Raw genomic sequence first — 17652 nt, 5'->3', positions numbered from 1 at the left:
TATGGAATTAAGGCCGCTGATGAAAAGGAGAATTTGGAGCCCTTACAAAGCAAATGCTTAGCTGTGAAATGTATTTCATTCTAAAATGTTTTATTTGTGTTTTTATAACGTATGAGAAACTGGGGGAACTACTACTACCAGCAGCAGCAGGAGTCCGTGAACTTACTGTTTGACCTCTGACCTGACGTCATTGCGTGATTGAGAGTGACCCCGTGACCCCAGCGCCAAAAACACGTCGAAACTGCTCCTGCTATCAATTAAGCGAGGGGGCTGATTTTGGTAAACAAAATAATAAACCTGCACCACGGCGGCCGTAACTAAACCACCGACCGGATGTCAGGAAACGGGTTTATGTCCAATTTCCGGCGGTTAATAAGCCTCGAAGAGCGGGCGGCGAGGAGCACCCCGGTAAGTTTACCACGGTGGAGCAGGTTAGCATGGCTAGCTAGCTAGCTAAGCTAATTTAGCTAACTGAGCTAATGTGAGAACAGCTGTAGAAAACAAACACACACTGACGTTTTAAATCATAATTAATGCACCCAGCTAGTTTAGTTATACAGTCATGAATGTTATTAATAATTAAAACACGCTCTGTGTCTCATCTAAATCATAAGACACAATTATTAGCCTGTATCTGGGGAATGTAACATTAGCTCAGTACAGAATTAATTTAGGTGAAACAAGTATAATCATCATACAAGCCCGTAAATTAAATAGGTAATTCAGTTACAATAACTTTTTATCCTCAAAATTGATTGATGTCAGCAGTTGAGATACATGATACGCTGGTAAACCGGTAATTTAAAATGCACATATTATACAACAGTCATATTCTCATCAATGTGTTTGCAAGTGCTCAGCAGGTCTTTGTCTCAAAGTGTCTGAGTAGAATGAAACCAGAAAAGAAACCATTGTGGTTTTTGGGACACTCACCCATTATTATTATCGATAACTTTTTCTTATTATTTCAAGTTATTTTAAGGCTTTTCTCGGCCCTTTGTAGAGTCCGTTTGATCAACTCCGTCAGCGGATGAACGATGTCCTGGGGGACGGAGGCGTCCTGAAGGAGGTGGTCCAATCCGGAGAGGGTCCGCCTGTACCTGAAAATGCTTCCGTACTGAGTACGTAGTGCAATACTTTTTTCCTAAAAATTCCTGATTCAGTTTTGCAATAGTTTTTTTTGTCCTGCCTCAACCGCTCCTTATTCTCATTCTTCCACAGTCCATTACTCGGGCTTCCTGGAATATTCGGACCGACCTTTTGAGACCACCACGCACTCAAAGTACCCCCGGATGATGAAGTTAGGGAGAGGTCCGTCATTCTTAGTGCAGGTTCAGCGGACGTTTTCCTTCTTGGGTGCAAATAATCAAAGCTTTTTCAAACGTTTACTCAGACGTGACGCTGGCCGGACTGGAGATCGGTCTGCTGACCATGCGGAAAGGAGAGTTTGCTCGTTTCCTCTTCCAGCCCCGGTACGCCTACGGGAGCATGGGCTGCCCTCCGCTCATTCCCCCTGCTGCTGTCATCCTCTACGAGATTCAGATCCTCGACTTCCTCGACTCGGGACAAGTGGACAACTTCCTCGCGATGAGTCCGGTAGGAAAGGCCTCAGGTGTCCCGTGGGTTTCATTGTCTAAGAATACCGGAAATCCCACGAGACATCGTTCTTCCGCTGGACAGCAAATGCATGTCTTTTGTCAAGAGGAGATTTATTAATATTTCCGTACAGTTATGCATGCAACTGGAGAGTCCTACTCGTTATTGTGGCTTGATTATTATTATTTCCTACATCTTGAAACATGGTTTCTATCTTGTAGCCTATAACCTGTTGCTTTTTCTATTTTGCAACATCTTAACAGTAAAAATAGGAAAGAATGAGGATGAAAGATGACCTTTGCAGGATTTCTGTTACATGTACTTTCCTCAGGAGGAACAGAGCACCGTTCCTCTGGCAACGCTCCTCGAAGTTGTCTGCACACTACGCAGCTTCGGCAACCGTTGCTTCAACCAAAGCCGCTACGACAACGCCAAAGATCGATACAAACAGGTACCAAAACATGTCCTTGTTGGCTTTTTTCATTGTGTATATACGTAAAGGATGGAAATCAATTTGGCACTGGCCTCTCTGCTTGGCCAAGGCAACGATGCTGCTGGGGAACCGGGAAACCCAGAGCGCTGCTGAGATGGAGACGATGGAGACGGCGCTGCTTCCGCTCTATCTGAACCTTTCTCTCACTGAGCTCCGTCTGGACAGCCCGCGCAAAGCGCTCAAGTATGGAAACAAAGCCTTGGAGATCGACTCTGCCAACACGAAGGCTCTGTTCCGCTGCGGTCAGGTGAGACACCGCTTCTTTTTATCTACTCATTCATTTATCGTCAAATAAAAGTCTACACAATCTTAAGTGTGTCTTTGTAGCAAAGGTTTTAGGTTGCAATGGATGGTTAATAATTGGCATGATGACATCACATCAATGGAGTACTGAATCAAGTTTGATGTTTAGGATGAAGAATTTGTGATAATATATTTTGAGTGTAAGTTAATATATTGATCATTTTTTTCATTACCTATGGCAGGTACATTTTTGCCCAGGGAGCAATTAGGGGTTAGGTGGCAGCCGGGGCTCGAACCACCAACCTTGCGGTTCCCGGCGCACCCTCCACCCCTGCGCCACATGATACCCTGTTAGAGCCTCAAATTGAAAATGTCAATCGCAGTTTTGTCCGTCAGAAGTCCTTAGATATTCAGTTTAACGTGATTTAACCCCAGATTCCAGATAACAATTAGTCCATTGTTCCCACTGATGACGTCTCTGTCAGGCGTACATGGAGCTGCACGAGTACGAGAGCGCCCATGGTTACCTCATAACTGCTCAAGCAAAGAAGCCCTTTGACAGTGACATCAACAACCTACTGAGGAAAGTGGAAATGTAAGAAACTTTTGTCGACAAATGCAGGACGTTTGGAATCAATACTGACATCATTTTATAGATGATGGAATTACTGGGCTTGTATGGGTTGTTTTTTTTAGAAACATGTACTCTTTTGTGCTTTTAGTTTAAAACGGCGATGCTCATTGAGAAGTTATTATATATTTTTTAAATGGTCCATATTTCAGATGCTATAAGGACAGCCTGGACAAACAGAAGGACGTGTACTCCAAGATGTTCAGAGGCTTGAGGGGCAAGTGAGGATACAAAGATGGGTGAGAAGGTAAGAGATCCTGTCTCTTTGTCTGTATGTCAGGGCTCCATCGGTAATCGTCAATCATATCGGTCAGCATTCGACCAATACAGAACCTGTGTGTCCACTTTGTACTTTCCAGTACAACATTTGTTTAAATAGGCAGAAAGAAAACGGCATTTTCCGAAGGACTGACTCATTTGCCGCGTTTGTGTGTTGCAGATGACTTTATGGCTTAAGAACGTTCTCTCCAGTACTGCAAATTCTGAAAGTTCACCCATGGTATTTTTTGGGGCATATGTTGTTAAATAATATTATATAGATGCATTTATATATTTTTTTTCAAAGAATTATTGAGGTTACTAATTTAACAGTTCTGTTTGAGGCCTTTCTGGAATTCGCTTCTTCCTCAGATTCTCTTTGTATCCACTTTATGCTGGAGTGTTAAAAAATGTCACCGGGTTTGATCGATGTTGAGTTAATACTGATAAACAAATTAAATGTGTTTTGCTTTCACTTCTAAGATATCGTGTCCTTATTTTTGTACTTTTTACATAAGAATGTCACCTTTTTTTAATATCTATTCGTTAAATGAATATCGCCACTTGGAACCGGAAGATAATTGAATAACGGTTGCTGCATAATTAGTTTTTACTGTGAAATGAATGCGCTTGGATGTAGAACTGCTGGTTGTCACAAAACAAAACAACAGGTCGTGGCCACTGAGACTCTTTCCAGTTTGTGGATTTAACATGTTGACTTACTTTTAATGGTAGTGGTGTTGTGGCTCATTTTAGTCTTTTTATTTCTTTTTTACCTCGAGATTTGGCTCGCGTTTCAGAGCCTCAGCATCGTCGGTACTGCGGATCATTTAGCGTTTAGGTGTTTGTACTACGGGCCAGCAGGGGGCAGGCTCTCGCTGTCAGCACATTACTCAAGCTTTTTGTGAAAATACTCAGAATGCCGCTGAGATCATAAGTTACTATTCAACACAGGGACACTTTTAATGTGTAGGTTGGATATAAAACAGACTACTTGAGGATATTCTTAAATTTGGCCCAGATTTCCTCGTGTTTCCCGGAGCTGCCTCATTAGCCGCCGTCTTTTTCTTTTTTTCTTTTTTGCAGCCAGCTCTAGCGATTCTTCCACTGTCCTCACGACCTGCACGAACCACGCCGCCGGGACATGCGAGGAGTGAATGTTTCGCACAATGCAGCAGAGTCCGAGAGGGATTTGAGTGATTCGTAGTTATTGGACAGACGGAGGAGTGTTGGTCAGCGGGGGGGGGGGGGGGGATCAAAGGTGCGGAAAAGGGCAGATGGAGGAGCAGAAAAATCGTATTGACCCGGCTAATCCGCTTGTCACAGCGTGCGAGTGTCGTGCTGTTGCCTCCCAGCATATGGCCGGCAGGTCGGGCTCTGGTAGAGAGGGTGACTGCACACAGACGGACAGAATGGCCTCTAGACTCGCCGGCTACCTTCATCTCAGGTGAGGAACGAGAGAAGGAGACGGCTATCTGTATGTGGGTCATCCTTCCCATTCTGCTTATTTATAGAGAAATATATATATATATATATATATATATATAGATGTGTGTGTGTGAGGCAGCTCTCTTTGACACCTGTTGGTGTTTTGGTGGAAATGGTAATACTCCTACAAACATGTGCCGATATTTTGCAATTCCCATGTGTCCCTTTTTCACCAACACCTGGGAATGTGTAGTTCACTTTGCTCAAAGTAACACACAAATCACTGCACACTTTCTGACTCATTTGGTTTGATGGTGAGTTTTTGGTTTAGAGTGAAATCCGGTGCTCTATGGAGCTGGATGGGATCTAATAGCTAACAGGAATCCCTTTGCCTGGAGGGTTTATACCCTATTTACCAACAGCTGTTTTGTTAACAAGCCCCGTTGTGATATGAAATAAGATCCATTACACAAGCACCTGTCTCGATTAAAGGCCAAATTATTTAACACGTTACTAATTTTAACAAATAACATTTGTGTGCTTTGGATGATGATTCATTCTGGTATTGTTGCTGGTTTTTATACTTTAAAATCTGATATTTTGAGTAAAAAGGAAAAATTGAAGCCACCTTCAGCCCTTTGTTTTGGTGCCTTCCGAAGGTAAAAAGCGCGCTCACCTGTCTTCACTTTAGCATCTGTTTACCTTTTACGACGACCCTCCGAAAAGTGTGAACGCATGTTTCATGAATGTGACCTGGCACAAGGACGATGTCAAGATCGACCGAAGATGATTTGACTGCTCTATTAATTATTAATTATTTAATCCATGTCTTGCTCTTAAAATAGCCTCCACCCAAGCGTCGCACCAGGAAGTAGTCGGTGCGCTGGGGCAGCAGCAGGGGGCGCCCCGCCAGCTATTAGCCGTCACCCACTTGCGGTTTTTTTAGCCAATCCCCTTGCAGAGCGGTGTGTGTGTGTGTGTGTGTGTGTGTGTGTGTGTGTGATATCTGTACTCCTGCCCCCGTCCTGCCCCGCAAACACACTCAACGTGCGGCAGGCAGCGGAAAGCCGCCGGGAACGACGCGCGCGGGGAGTGTGACGTCAGAATGAGTCGGCCGCACCGGCGCATCGACGTCTGCGCGTTTCTTTACGGGCCACAGATGAGCTCGTGCGGTGGACGTCAGCCGTGAGCGGAGAGGACGAGGAGGGGGAAACATGAGCCGGCAGCAGACCCAGGGAGTGGTTTTAACGGGTTACCACAGCAACGCGGAACTGTTGCCGAAAACCGGACCGCGCGCCACCGGCTGTCCGCCGGCGCAGGACCTCGACCTCCCGGTGCCCAGGTGGGACGCGTTTTAAGTACGGGCGTTTTCGACGCAGGGCGGCGAGAGAGTGTGTGTGTGTGTGTGCGCGTGAGAGCTGGAGGGCAAAGGTCACAGGTGATACGTTTTTTATTATATCTCCATGTATTAGACTTGAGTCCTGCAGGAGAACCCGCAGTGAGTTCTCAGCAGAGCCGCTTAACTGCAAACTTTGCTTTTCTTTCTTTCTTTCTTTTTCTTTTTTTTTTTCCATGATGAGGACAACTCCCGCCCTGGCTCGGCCTTGAGGGTTTGTTTTTCCTTTTACCACGTTCCTAATCAGCAGGTCAGCTGGTTAACCTTGACAGTGTTATAAAGTCCAGATGTTCTATGTTCTCCCACTGCAGGTCTAATGTCATCCTTTTTCAGCAATGTGCAATATAAGATCTGTTCGGTATTATCAGATAGCCACGAAGTTATTGTTGAACTGTGGATGAAAGTATCTAGAGCTTATTCTTATTATTAGTTTATTCAGTCAACCAACAGGATGTGTAACTATTTGGACAGGCAATTCATCCGCTGGGTTGTTCCTCGGTCAAGAATGCCAAATATGTGATGGTCCCGGCTCCCAGATGTAAGAATTTACCACTTTCTGACATGTTCTTTAAAGAAAGACATTTCGAGACGTCCCCTAAAGGCTTTGGGAATTTGTTAAGGGCTCTTATCACTGTTATCTCAAATCTTAATCAACAGAACTATCCATTAGTGGCACACACATGTCTGCAAGTGCTCATTATCAATCCACTCAGTCACCACTAATGAAACCAAACGCAGCATCACTGGTGACTCATATGCTCGACAAATAAGTAAAGGGAGTTGACGCGGCGTTTGGGTCAAAGAGCATCAGTGCTTCTCGGCGAACATCTCAAATTCTTTGGATGTTTTCCTTCCAGAAAACACTGCTCGACGAGATGGGGTTTAAAACCTCCCAGATGCTTCTGCCTTGGTTTGGTTTCTCCATGTGCTCAGTAAGACGACGGATCCGCGGCGGCGTCGCACAGTGGAAACGCTGGCTGGTACTTAAGCTCACATGGAAAATCGTTAAAGTGTTTTATTTATAACGAGGCACACGTGTTTATCCGCCCCAAGGCGGCGCGGGTCTTGTGTGTCTAGTACACATTCAGATCAGCAAACAACAAAGTAAAAAAAAAAAAAAGTACAGAAAACGTCAGCCCACACACACACACACACACACCTTCTGTGTGTGTGCAACACACACGCGTGTGTGCGTGTTCCAGATGGCTGCACCAGCATCAAGTTACAGTTTGCCTTTGTCTCACCTCCCGCAGCAGCGTGTGTGTCCCGTCCAGGCTGAAGTAAAAGCTTTAGCTTTGTAGTCATTGTTCAGTCAGGAAATGGCAGACGGAGGGACACGGACGGACAGAGCGCTCGTGGTCGTTTAGGTGACCTGAGAAGGTCTAGCTTTTAGAGGGGGGGGGGTGGTTCCCGTGGTGCTTCCCATTGTCGTTTGGGAACAAGTGCCTCTTCTATGCAGGTCGTGGGACACACACACACACACACACACGGGTTTGGATCAATTCACAGTGGGACCCCGCGGGGGAAACGCGCAGGCCGCACAGGAAATGACCTCTGCACGACAAACAAAGACGCGCCGTAAAGAGGTCACGGGGTGGCAGAGGAGCTGCGAGCTGCGGCCGTCATTAGGAGAAACGTTGTGAATGAGTGACATAATTCAGATTGGCGAGAGGGGTGTCTTATTAAGCTGGTGGGCCGCTGCTGGGACCAGTAGTCTGAGAGCGGGAACAGAGGAAGTTTGTTTTCTAAGGAGGGCAGCTGGCAGTTGATCTGAATGGGAATGACACACACACACTTGTCATCTTGTTTCCCCCTCTGCTAAACTTCCTCAACCACCCATTGTTCACTTTTAAGGCCTCCAAACCATAAAAATAAATTCCATTTTCCGTGTCCACTGGGGGGAGGAAGTCCTCGGATCCCATAAAGAATATCCGAGGAGCGATACCGCTCACTCATGTGCACGTTCCTTTGAGTAAGAGCAGTGTTACCACCGGTCAAACTCTGACTCACTCAGCAGTTACATATAAAGCGTGCTGCGCGTGCGGAATGTCTCTTTTCTCTGAACGTTTAGTTTGGAGTTCTCTTCCTCGCGTTCAACTCATTGGTGCTAAATTCGCGGCTTCTCGGGTGACACGGTTTCCTTTCCACCCCGCTCGCACCGCGCAGCGTGGGATTTACTTTTCTCTACGCACGCACGCGCCTCAGGCGTCGGCACACTGAGCCGCTGATAAACGGTAGAACAATTACTCCACCGGCTGCAGCTCTCTGCTCCTTTTCTGAAGGTGACAATGTGTTTGTTTTACTCACAGGGGCAGCCCACCGGGCCTGTGAGCGTGTGATGTTGCTAGTGTGCTTAAAACTGGTACAGACCAGTGTGAACGCAGATAACTAATGTATCTTAAATTAAGCGACCAGTAATTTGAACGGCAAATGCTGGAAAACTAATAATGAGTCTGTGTGTGTTTGCTAATCTCTGATTTATGGTTGTTTTGTTCTGCACTACAGCACTTTAGCTCTGGACAAAAGTAATTATTAACTAAAGGGTTCATGTGGGAGATTTAAAGCCGACAGAATCACAAGTTAAACAAATTTTTTCCTCCCTTCATTTCAAATGAAATCATCCCAATCGGTCAGGGGGAAAAAACCCGTCAGCAGTGGAATGCGGCTTTGGCTCCGCGTGAACCCTCTGTGTAATGTTCCACTGATAATTCCAAATTAATTAATATAAAACGTCAACTCGATGCTTTTCATTCTGACTTTACTACTAATCAAATTTTTTTATTTAGTCCATTTAAAACATTTTTATTGTTGCCTTAATTGTTTCCATTCTTTAGTTTCAAGCCTGTAAATCAAGTTTGTTTAAAATGTAACTTTAACTTATGTGTCGTCTCCCTCAGTTGAGTCCCTCGAACCCAAGGATGTGTTTTTGAATCGACCGACTGACTGTCGTCTAGATCGTGGGGTCCCCAACCACCGGTCGGCGGACCACAGAGAAAGAACTTATTTCTTTACTCTGAAAAATATTTTATTTTGAAAAATGACCGGATCCTCTCCCAAACACATGCGCTTGACACAATCCCCAAGCGCCACCCAAGCGTTTTTTCTCGCCGTGCGACGTGAACAGTTTTCACCACAACGATCTAGATCACTAACAATCAACAGGTGAGAGGAGGCGTGCGTATTTGTGCAGGTTGAACCGTCCCTTTCGAGGCCCCCATGCAGCTGCTATTAGAGCTGTGGCTCCGTATGCTGCGTGCAGGGATGAGCTGGCTGTGAGAGACAGCTGCTATTCTTAGTCCCAGACTGACGGAGTTAAATTTACTGCGTCTCTCTCGCTCTGGTCATGGCAAACGTGAATCTGAAAGCGGTGCAAAGGCAAAACCTGTCAAACATTTATGGTGCAGGGAGGACCTGAAGATAGCTGCTGGGATGAAGCATCAGGCAGAGCAGCACTGATACACAAGGTGCAAAGTGCGCAGCAATAAGACGTATCCTTGGTTTTGTTTTGGAATGTCGGTCGGATTTTGACACGCGTCAGGGTTTTACCAACCGATACCGAGGTTCAGTCCCCCGACTTCCCTTTTCTTACAACCGCCTGTTTGCGTGTCCCTCTCGCAGCCGCAGAACGGGCCACTACACCGTTCAGCAGGACCAGAGCGCGAGCCATGGAGACAGAACCGTGCCTTCCACCATCGGTACCAAACCCAGCAGCACTGAGCCCCCATCGCTACTCCCCAGGCCTCGGCACACCTCCAGCCCGAGCTCCGGCTCCAGCCCCCGGCACAGCCCGCGGCACAGCCCCCGGCACAGCCCCAACGTCCGGTCCAGACCGCGGCTCCCGTGCCAGCGCAGCGGCTCTCAGGTGGGCGGGATGGTTTGGAACTGATGACGACGCTCGTACGTTGGTTACCGGCTGGCAACAAGCTCTTCTGCTTGTTTGTACGAACCTGGGATGAGAATGTGTGCCGTAAATGCCTAAATCGTAACTATTAACATTTAACGGGGGGGAGGGGGTTCGGTTGGCGGACTTTCAACCCGTGTCCCTCGTGTGATTAAAGTAATTTACGGCTCCCGGGGGAAGCTTAGTGGAGAGTGCGTGTGTGGGCTCAGTAACAGCACGGAGACTCGGTAATAACCAAACACGGACCCAAATGAAACGCCTTTTTTGGAATAGCAACGGGAACTGGAGAAACACGCTGTGATGTCTGTTTAAATTCCAGTTTCTTAATGTAATCTGTTTATTGCGTTTATAGCGGAAAGAAGCTGCACATCTCAAGTTTCAATTGAGATTTGTTCAATCCGTCTGTAAATATTGAGTCATATTAAAAACAAGGGAACAAAAAAAAGAAAGGCTACTATCCAGGACGGAAACACAAAAGGGAACCTGAAACTAAATGTGTGTGTGTGTGTACATTTTTTGCATATGTTCACATCGCAGGACTCTCTGGACGAGCTAGAGATGGACGACTATTGGAAGGAGGTGGAGAATATCACCAGCTCGGGAGGAGAAGCGGGGAGGGGCGAAGGTGGAGGAGAAGGGGAAATGCAAGAGGAGGAGCAGCAGAAAACTCCTGAGGGTAAGAAAAAAAGACCCGGGGGAGACGCACGTTTCCTCCCTTTGCACATTTTCCTCCCGTCGCACGTTTTCCTCCGTGAAGATCTGTCGGTGTGCGGGGTGGCGTTGTGTGTTCTGATTCTGGATCCGTAGGGTTCTTCTCACGGAGGAGATAGTGTAGGGGCGCAGCTCGGTCGTGGGCAGGTTCGGGCTTGTTGTTTCCAAACGGGGCCGCCGAGCACAGACGCGTGCGATGGAAAAGGAGGAACAGAGCAGTGGGATGATCAGGGGAGGCCGCCATGTAATGTCAGCACGAGCTGTGTGTCAAAATCACGCTGCCTTCTCAGTGTGGTGCACCTTGTGTTAGAGGGATGTGTGTATTTATATACGCCTCATGAACACTATTGTTCTCTGGAGCAAACGCACACTTCCTGTAAATACGGTTTGTGTTCTTCCCGCTTTGTCTGCAGTTCCACCTTTCCCCTTTCCTGCACCTGTAGAATTGACCTGAAGGCCGTGACGGTGGTGTTCCATCTCAGCAACCCAAAAATAAATACAAATCTTCCCCTCCTCTCTTTCAGAAGGGGAGCAGGAGGAGGCGTGGCTCACAGAGGCGGGACTAGCCCGGCTGTTCGATGACTCGCTGGCGGCCGACCAGGATCAGGTATTTAAAGAGCCAGTCGACGTTGAATCATAGATTTATCAGTTTCATATTTGCAGCTCCACAAATTCCCCCGTAATGAACTGGTGATCTCACGTAAGTGTACCTCTCCCCTGCTTTCAACCCGCCCACGTGACTCACAACGTTTTTCACCAGAAATGCTGAAGGAGGCAATAGAAGGGCGGCGGGATTGGCTGTGTCGATATCACAACTATTGGCTCTGATCGATTTGATTTGATTGATTGACAGGAAGAAGACAACGAAGTGTTCCTGTCCACACTGACCAGATCCCAGGTGGCGGCGGTGGAACGCCGCGTGACGTCACTACAGCAGACGTTGCTACGGCGACGCAACCGCCAACACGTCCCTGATGTCAGGGATATATTCAGACCTCCCGAGAAGGTGATTAGTTCCCAACATGTTGATTCAGGTTTTTTCTGACTGCTGTCTTTTCAGAATAGTGGTAGTGCGGTCTCTCACTCTAATGGGGGACATGATGTCATCATTGTGATGAAAAAGAACTTGATACCTTTTTTGATCTCTTCCGTCTTTGATGTCATGAACTTCACATCCCGCCCACACAACACACAAATAAGTGTTTGTTTTTACTTGTTTTGAAGTCATTAACCGCATACCGAGCTGTGCAAATACATGCACTTATACTAATTTGGGCGGAAGTAAAAGTATTTCTGCTACTGTAAAACTACTCCTGTCAGCAGAGTCTTCTTTACTTGGCCACACAGTTTGTCCACTAATTAACAGACAAGATAATATGTAACGTGAACAATGTAACGACCGGGGGGAGGTGTGTGTGTGTGTGTGTGTGTGTGTGTGTGTGTGTGTGTGAGCGAGCATGTTACTGGTTGAACATTACACAGTTACGTGTGTCTCCGTGTTATCTGCCGCAGGAGGAGCATCCTTGTGAGCTCAAAGAGGGAAGTGAGAATGGCCAGAAAGACGGTGGGTGCGACACACTCCTGCAGACACACAAATGCGCGCAGACACAAGTGTGATTCACCGATAGAGAACAACCGACTGAGGCTGAAAATAAACGTCTGCCCGGCTGCCTAGCGGCTCGCACGTCGTGGAAATGATTACAAGTGATCCGTTTTGTGATGCACTTGAATAGGTAACGATGCAGAACGGGTTTCATAAGCGTGCAGAGGTCCACAGGTGTCCAAAGGGCTGTTTGCGTCTTCCATGAAGTGGGACTAGTCATTTCACCTTTTCCCGACCTGCACGCGGGCCTCTCCGTCTTCCTCCCTGCGCTGCAGTGGCCTAAACGCTGTGCCATTAATCGCCTGCCGCTTGTGTATACACAACTGCGCCGCGCGTAAACACATCCGCGCCTCACCTCTTGTGTCTCTTTTGTTTTTCGCCTCGCGTGGGTCTCGTGCAGAAGCGGAGACGGAACTGAACGTCGAGGTGGCGTTTTCGGAGCAGGCGCTCACCTACAGGGACAACCACCAGAGGTTAAGGGTCACCGCTAGGCCCGAATCACCTGACGACAAACTACCAGTGAGTCGCGTGGCTGCACGCAAAGGCTGTCTGCACGCTGACTCTCCTTAGCTGTGTTTTAATGTGTTTATTTAATGACAGAATGAGCCATTGGTGTCGCTTCAATGAATAAACTGAGTGTACTGATTTAATGCACTGGCATTGATATCTGACAGTGGGCCGCTTTTGAATTGCTCTCTGCTATTCTTTCATGTCGGCTCATGTTCGAGCCTGTATTGACTACGTATTAATTGTTGTGGGCTCAATGATTACAAGAGATAGCAGACAGACATCTGACAACAACAATTTAAAAAATCACACGATTACGTCTTTACTGCTCGTTCAGCATTTTTTAAGTGTGACAAAATGTCTTTGTTGCACCTGAATGTATTGTAATCGCATTAATTCTGAAAATAGTTGGGTTGCAGCTCGGGTCTGATGTTTGTCCTGAATCTACCTTATGACCACAGGTTTTACATTATGTGCAGTCCGCACGGCAACAGTTTGCATTTTATTGTGTTGCCTTGTGACTAAAATAAACACGCTGTAACGCAGGGAAATATATCCAACCACATCCATTAGAATACTACATGTGCAGTTGGTGTTTCACTGAGCAAACTTTAGGACGTCAGCAGTTTGAGTCTCTAGTGCCACCTGGTGTTTGAAGGTGGAGTCACAGGCTCAGTATCACAGCTCACACTGGTTACTGAAGCCCCTCCGTCTCCCACTTTGCCTTTTCTCTGCAGAACTTTAAGCTGCTCCGAGACAAAACGGGTCAGACCCGATTAGGAGACCTGTCTCCTCTGGATATGAAAAAGGTAAGTAAGGGAAATGCGTTGTGTATCAGTGTTTATATATGGATGGATGCATGCATAACAACTCCCCTGTACAAGATTAGTTTATTGAGTTGTGCCACCAGTTACTACTTATAGTCGTTGTCTTATTAGTGTATGTGCATATATATAAAAAATGTATTGCGTTTGAAATGTTCTGTCAGGTGAGAAGATTGGTACTAGTGGAATCGACTGCTCTGTTTGACACTGCTGGAATAGACCTGAAGGCGCACAAACCGGTCAAAGTTAAGACTAAAGGTGATTTAGCAAAAAGGGTAAAAACAGGTAAACATGCCGTTAATGTTCTGTTTGAAGATATTCCTGTTTGGCTAAATATTTGTGTGTGTGTGCGCATGCAGAAAGTGGTCTTTTTGGTGTTCCCATTGCCACTTTATTGGATCAGGACCAGAGGCGGGCTTCTGGGACCAAAGTGCCATTCATCCTGCAAAGGGTGAGTTAGTCCCGAGACGAGGACGACTCACTGTCACGGCCACGATGAAAGGAAATCTCACACATGGAATACAGATAGTGACCTAAAATCATGAAAGATATTAAAATATATTTATAGAAGAGTAACCTCAGCCATCTGTAAACTATTTCTCTCTCTCACTTCCAGCTTATCAGTCACATTGAGGAGGAGGGATTAAACACTGAGGGGCTGCTACGGATCCCCGGGGCGGCCACCCGAGTCAAGGTGTGTCAGCGCGCTTCACCGCCACTTACGAGGAAGGAGAAGTCGATCCTTCTCTAAAGAAGTGAAACAATCTTGTGTTTCTGTCCCGAATCCAGTCGCTGTGTCAGGAGCTCGAGTCGTCCTTCTACGACGGCGCGTTTCAGTGGCAACAGTTGAAGCAGCACGACGCCGCCAGCCTCCTGAAGCTCTTCATCCGCGAGTTACCTCACCCGCTGCTGACCGTGGAGTACCTCAACGCGTTTATCGCTGTCAACAGTACGTTCGCCAAGTAGTCTGCTCATAACCAGACGTCTAAAGCCCTCATTTTGCGCATTAAGCATTTCTGTGCATGTGTGTGTGTGTGTGTGTGTGTGTGTGTTTTTTGAAGAGCTCCCAACAAAGAAGCAGCAGCTGCAGGCTTTGAACCTGCTGGTCCTTTTGTTACCTGAGGCCAATCGGGACACCTTGAAGGTGAATGCAGATCCGCTTTGAGAGGAGCTTCATGTTTTCACCGCAGTAAATAACACATCTTTGATTATTTCTATTGTAAATTTGGGTTCTGTCTTCTTCCCCTTAGGCACTAATGGAGTTTTTCCAGCGTGTGATCGACCACCAGGGCAACAACAAAATGACCCTCAACAATGTCTCCGTCGTCATGGCGCCCAACATCTTCATGTTCAAAGGCTTTCGGTCCAAGGTGACGGAGCAGCAGGAGTTCTCCATGGCGACCAGCACAGCCAACATCGTCCGGCTGCTGATTCGATACCAGAATCTTCTCTGGACGGTACGTAAACGAGCCCCGAAACTGCACTGACCACGTCAACACTCGTGTAGCTGAAATCAAAGGAGAACACGTTGTCTCAATGCATGATTAGACACCGTGACCTCCCAAAGTCGTCCAGATTATTTTTCTACTAATTACGGAGGAGGGCACGGTGTGTACCGAGGATATAAAATCTGTTTGTGTGTGTGTGTGTATGTGTCTTATCTCCAGATTCCCAAGTTCATTATGACCCAGGTCAGACATCAAAACATGGAAAGCCATCGGAAACAAAACAAGGAGAGAGCTGTGAGAAAGCTGCTGAAGAAGATTACCACGGACAAACCATCTGATAAAGCCGCCCCTGAGGTAGGAGCTTCATTTAGGATTTAATAATTTGGTTGACACGCGTCTCCGGGTTGTTTCGCGGCAGAGCGCTGTGTTGCCTCAGCTCCATTATCTCCAGTAAACGAGCGGTAACTGTGTCATAATGCTTAGATCAGTGCTACAGGGACGTCTAGTGGACATAAGACTGTGGATCCATCAAACTGGTGGAATGATTTTCACCCTTTCACTTATACGGTATATTTATTTTTAATTGTGTGCGTGTCGCGTCTGCATCTAATGAGCCCATTAAAAAACATCAGAATGTGCCTTGTGGAGCTCATCGGATGATGCATCCAATTAAAAAGGAATCCAGCTACGATGTACTGATACTGAAACACAGCTGGTCTGGCGCAGTAGAGCAGTACAGGGAGTACAGTCCTCCCTGCGAGTACTGCGGTGAGTGAGTGAGGGAGTGAGTTGCTACGGCAACCCATCACCCTTCACCCTGCACGCTCAGCAAAGTGCTGCGAGTTTATTAAACAAAAGAGCTGGAATTCCTCCAAGTTCACATTCTTGCTGTGTGAGGTCTGCGTCTCTCTCACCGTAAAGCGTTTGATTGGTCGTGTGTTTTCTCTCGCTGACCAGGAGAGCTCGCAGGGATTCATTCGAGTTCAAGCGCCACAGTTCAGCAAAGTGTCGATGGCGGTTCAGCTCACCGAAGAGCTGCAGGCTGCGGACGTGTTGTCCCGCTTCCTCAGCCAGGACAGGTAATGTGTGCACCTGCGGTGCCTCGGCCACGCAAAACCTGGCCGCCCTATTCGTGTCTCCCTGATTCCTCCTCTCGCTTTATTCCTCCCAGTTCATTGGCGGTGGACAGAGAAGAGCTGTGTCTCTACGAGATCGGCGGAAACATCAGTAAGTGCCGCCCCCATTGTGCCAGTGTTTTAGATGTCGGATGTCCTCTGCTGTAATCATCTCGTCTTTGTCCTGCGCCCCCCAGAGGAGAGGTGTCTAGACGGGGAAACGTACATGAAAGACCTCTTCCAGCTCAACCCGACAGCAGAGTGGGTCATCAGAGCTGTGCAGCGAGGAACTCCTTCCTACCACCGCGCCTCGCTGGACGATGGAGCGCTCCAAGCGGCCCCCAACGTGTCCCGCTGACCAAAGACTCCAACCCCCCCCCCCCCCATCCTTCGGGGCTCTTCTGGACGCTCGCAGGGCTGCACGTCCAATGGCGTTTTTTCAAACGTACCCTTTTTAATGAAAAAAACAGATTGTTTGGCGAGTAAAGGGAAAAGTGATGTGCTGCTGAGGCACGTCAAACCACTATTGTAATGGGGTGGAAATATCCCAATTCTCCCAATTTGTCCCCCCCACTTGGACCACGACATTCTTAATTTTATGCGATACTGTAAGCATATTATATATTTATATATATATATATATATATATATATATATATATATATATAATAGAAGCCTGTGTGTTTGGAGGCACTTAAATGAAGGTCTTAAATTGCCTAACAAGTTTTATACCAAAGGCTTGGACTCTTTTAAGTGATCATTTTAAAGAAATACATTGCGGACTGTTAAAACTGCCTTTTTCAGTGACTAATCTGATGGGTTCCAAAAGTATGCTGATGCAAATACTTTTGCAAATATTTTTTATTTGGCTGTGTACTCTTCAGTCTGGCTGTCAGTGGATATAATACACTAAGCAAAGGTTGTACTAATCCAGGAATAGAAGGGCATTGCTTCTCTTGGCTTCATGCAGCGGTCTGATCTGATTCTGTGTGGTTTCTTACAGTTTGACAGCCTGGGGAGGATCATATCTTCACCACTAAGTCAAACACCGCAGATATTTCCCTTGTGGGAAACTGTGGCGTAAAAAAATAATGTGTCACTGTTGAAAATGTCTCTAACTGAGTCAGTCCCTGCCTCGTATTATCCTGTTTACTGTGAATGTTTTTTTTCCTATAAAATGATATATTTGTCTTTATTATTGCCTCTGAAATGACCACTAAAACCGCCTGTAAATAAAAGACATGTTATTAACTACCACGGCCGCTGTTAGAAGTGCTTGTGTGTGCAAAGGACCCCAAAGCGCATGCTTATGGAGGGAAAAGTGTTTATTGACTGAGGACGATGTATTTGTGCGTTTTTTTTTTGTAATCTCCCTTTTTAAATCCCCTGTCTTCATCAGGCAGGTGACAGCCCTGATTATTTGTTAAGAGGTCAAATGCTCAATGCTAATGGTTTTAGTGGGGCTTAAAGAGCCTGAGTGCAATGGTTTAAATACAAA

At 46.6% G+C, this 17652-nt stretch overlaps 1 protein-coding gene across 4 annotated transcripts; it reads left to right on the top strand.

Annotated features, from left to right (window-relative positions):
* The first annotated feature begins 18 nt into the window (after positions 1-18).
* LOC120808502 (rho GTPase-activating protein 18) lies at positions 19-17411 on the top strand. Of its 4 annotated transcripts, none has more exons than XM_078093638.1 (18): positions 3116-3210; positions 9664-9907; positions 10484-10622; positions 11182-11264; positions 11511-11663; positions 12170-12221; positions 12661-12779; positions 13505-13576; positions 13756-13849; positions 13951-14042; positions 14208-14285; positions 14381-14540; positions 14653-14735; positions 14842-15048; positions 15259-15393; positions 15997-16118; positions 16211-16266; positions 16352-17411. In XM_078093638.1, the coding sequence occupies exons 3-18, from the start codon at positions 10505-10507 to the stop codon at positions 16510-16512; spliced, it is 1785 nt and encodes a 594-aa protein (XP_077949764.1). In that variant the 5' UTR covers positions 3116-3210; positions 9664-9907; positions 10484-10504; the 3' UTR covers positions 16513-17411. The 4 variants fall into 4 exon arrangements, with proteins under 4 accessions (XP_040017405.1, XP_077949764.1, XP_040017394.2 ...); XM_040161460.2 differs by lacking the exon at positions 3116-3210 and adding an exon at positions 4553-4668; XM_040161461.2 differs by lacking the exon at positions 3116-3210 and adding an exon at positions 4789-5991.
* Positions 17412-17652: the final 241 nt, after the last annotated feature.

The sequence above is a fragment of the Gasterosteus aculeatus genome, chromosome 18 (assembly GCF_964276395.1).
Source record: "Gasterosteus aculeatus chromosome 18, fGasAcu3.hap1.1, whole genome shotgun sequence".
NCBI classification, from domain to species: Eukaryota; Metazoa; Chordata; class Actinopteri; order Perciformes; family Gasterosteidae; genus Gasterosteus; species Gasterosteus aculeatus.
The sequence above is the reverse complement of the archived record's forward strand: the minus strand, read 5'-3'. Positions and strand labels throughout refer to the sequence as shown.

Excerpts from the sequence above, each read along its gene's own strand:
- LOC120808502 (XM_040161461.2), top strand. The coding sequence starts at position 5,864 with ATGAGCCGGCAGCAGACCCAGGGAGTGGTTTTAACGGGTTACCACAGC. Across the intron at positions 10,623-11,181 it reads GCAGCAGAAAACTCCTGAGG|AAGGGGAGCAGGAGGAGGCG; the intron begins GTAAGAAAAAAA and ends CCTCTCTTTCAG. Across the intron at positions 13,577-13,755 it reads CTCCTCTGGATATGAAAAAG|GTGAGAAGATTGGTACTAGT; the intron begins GTAAGTAAGGGA and ends ATGTTCTGTCAG.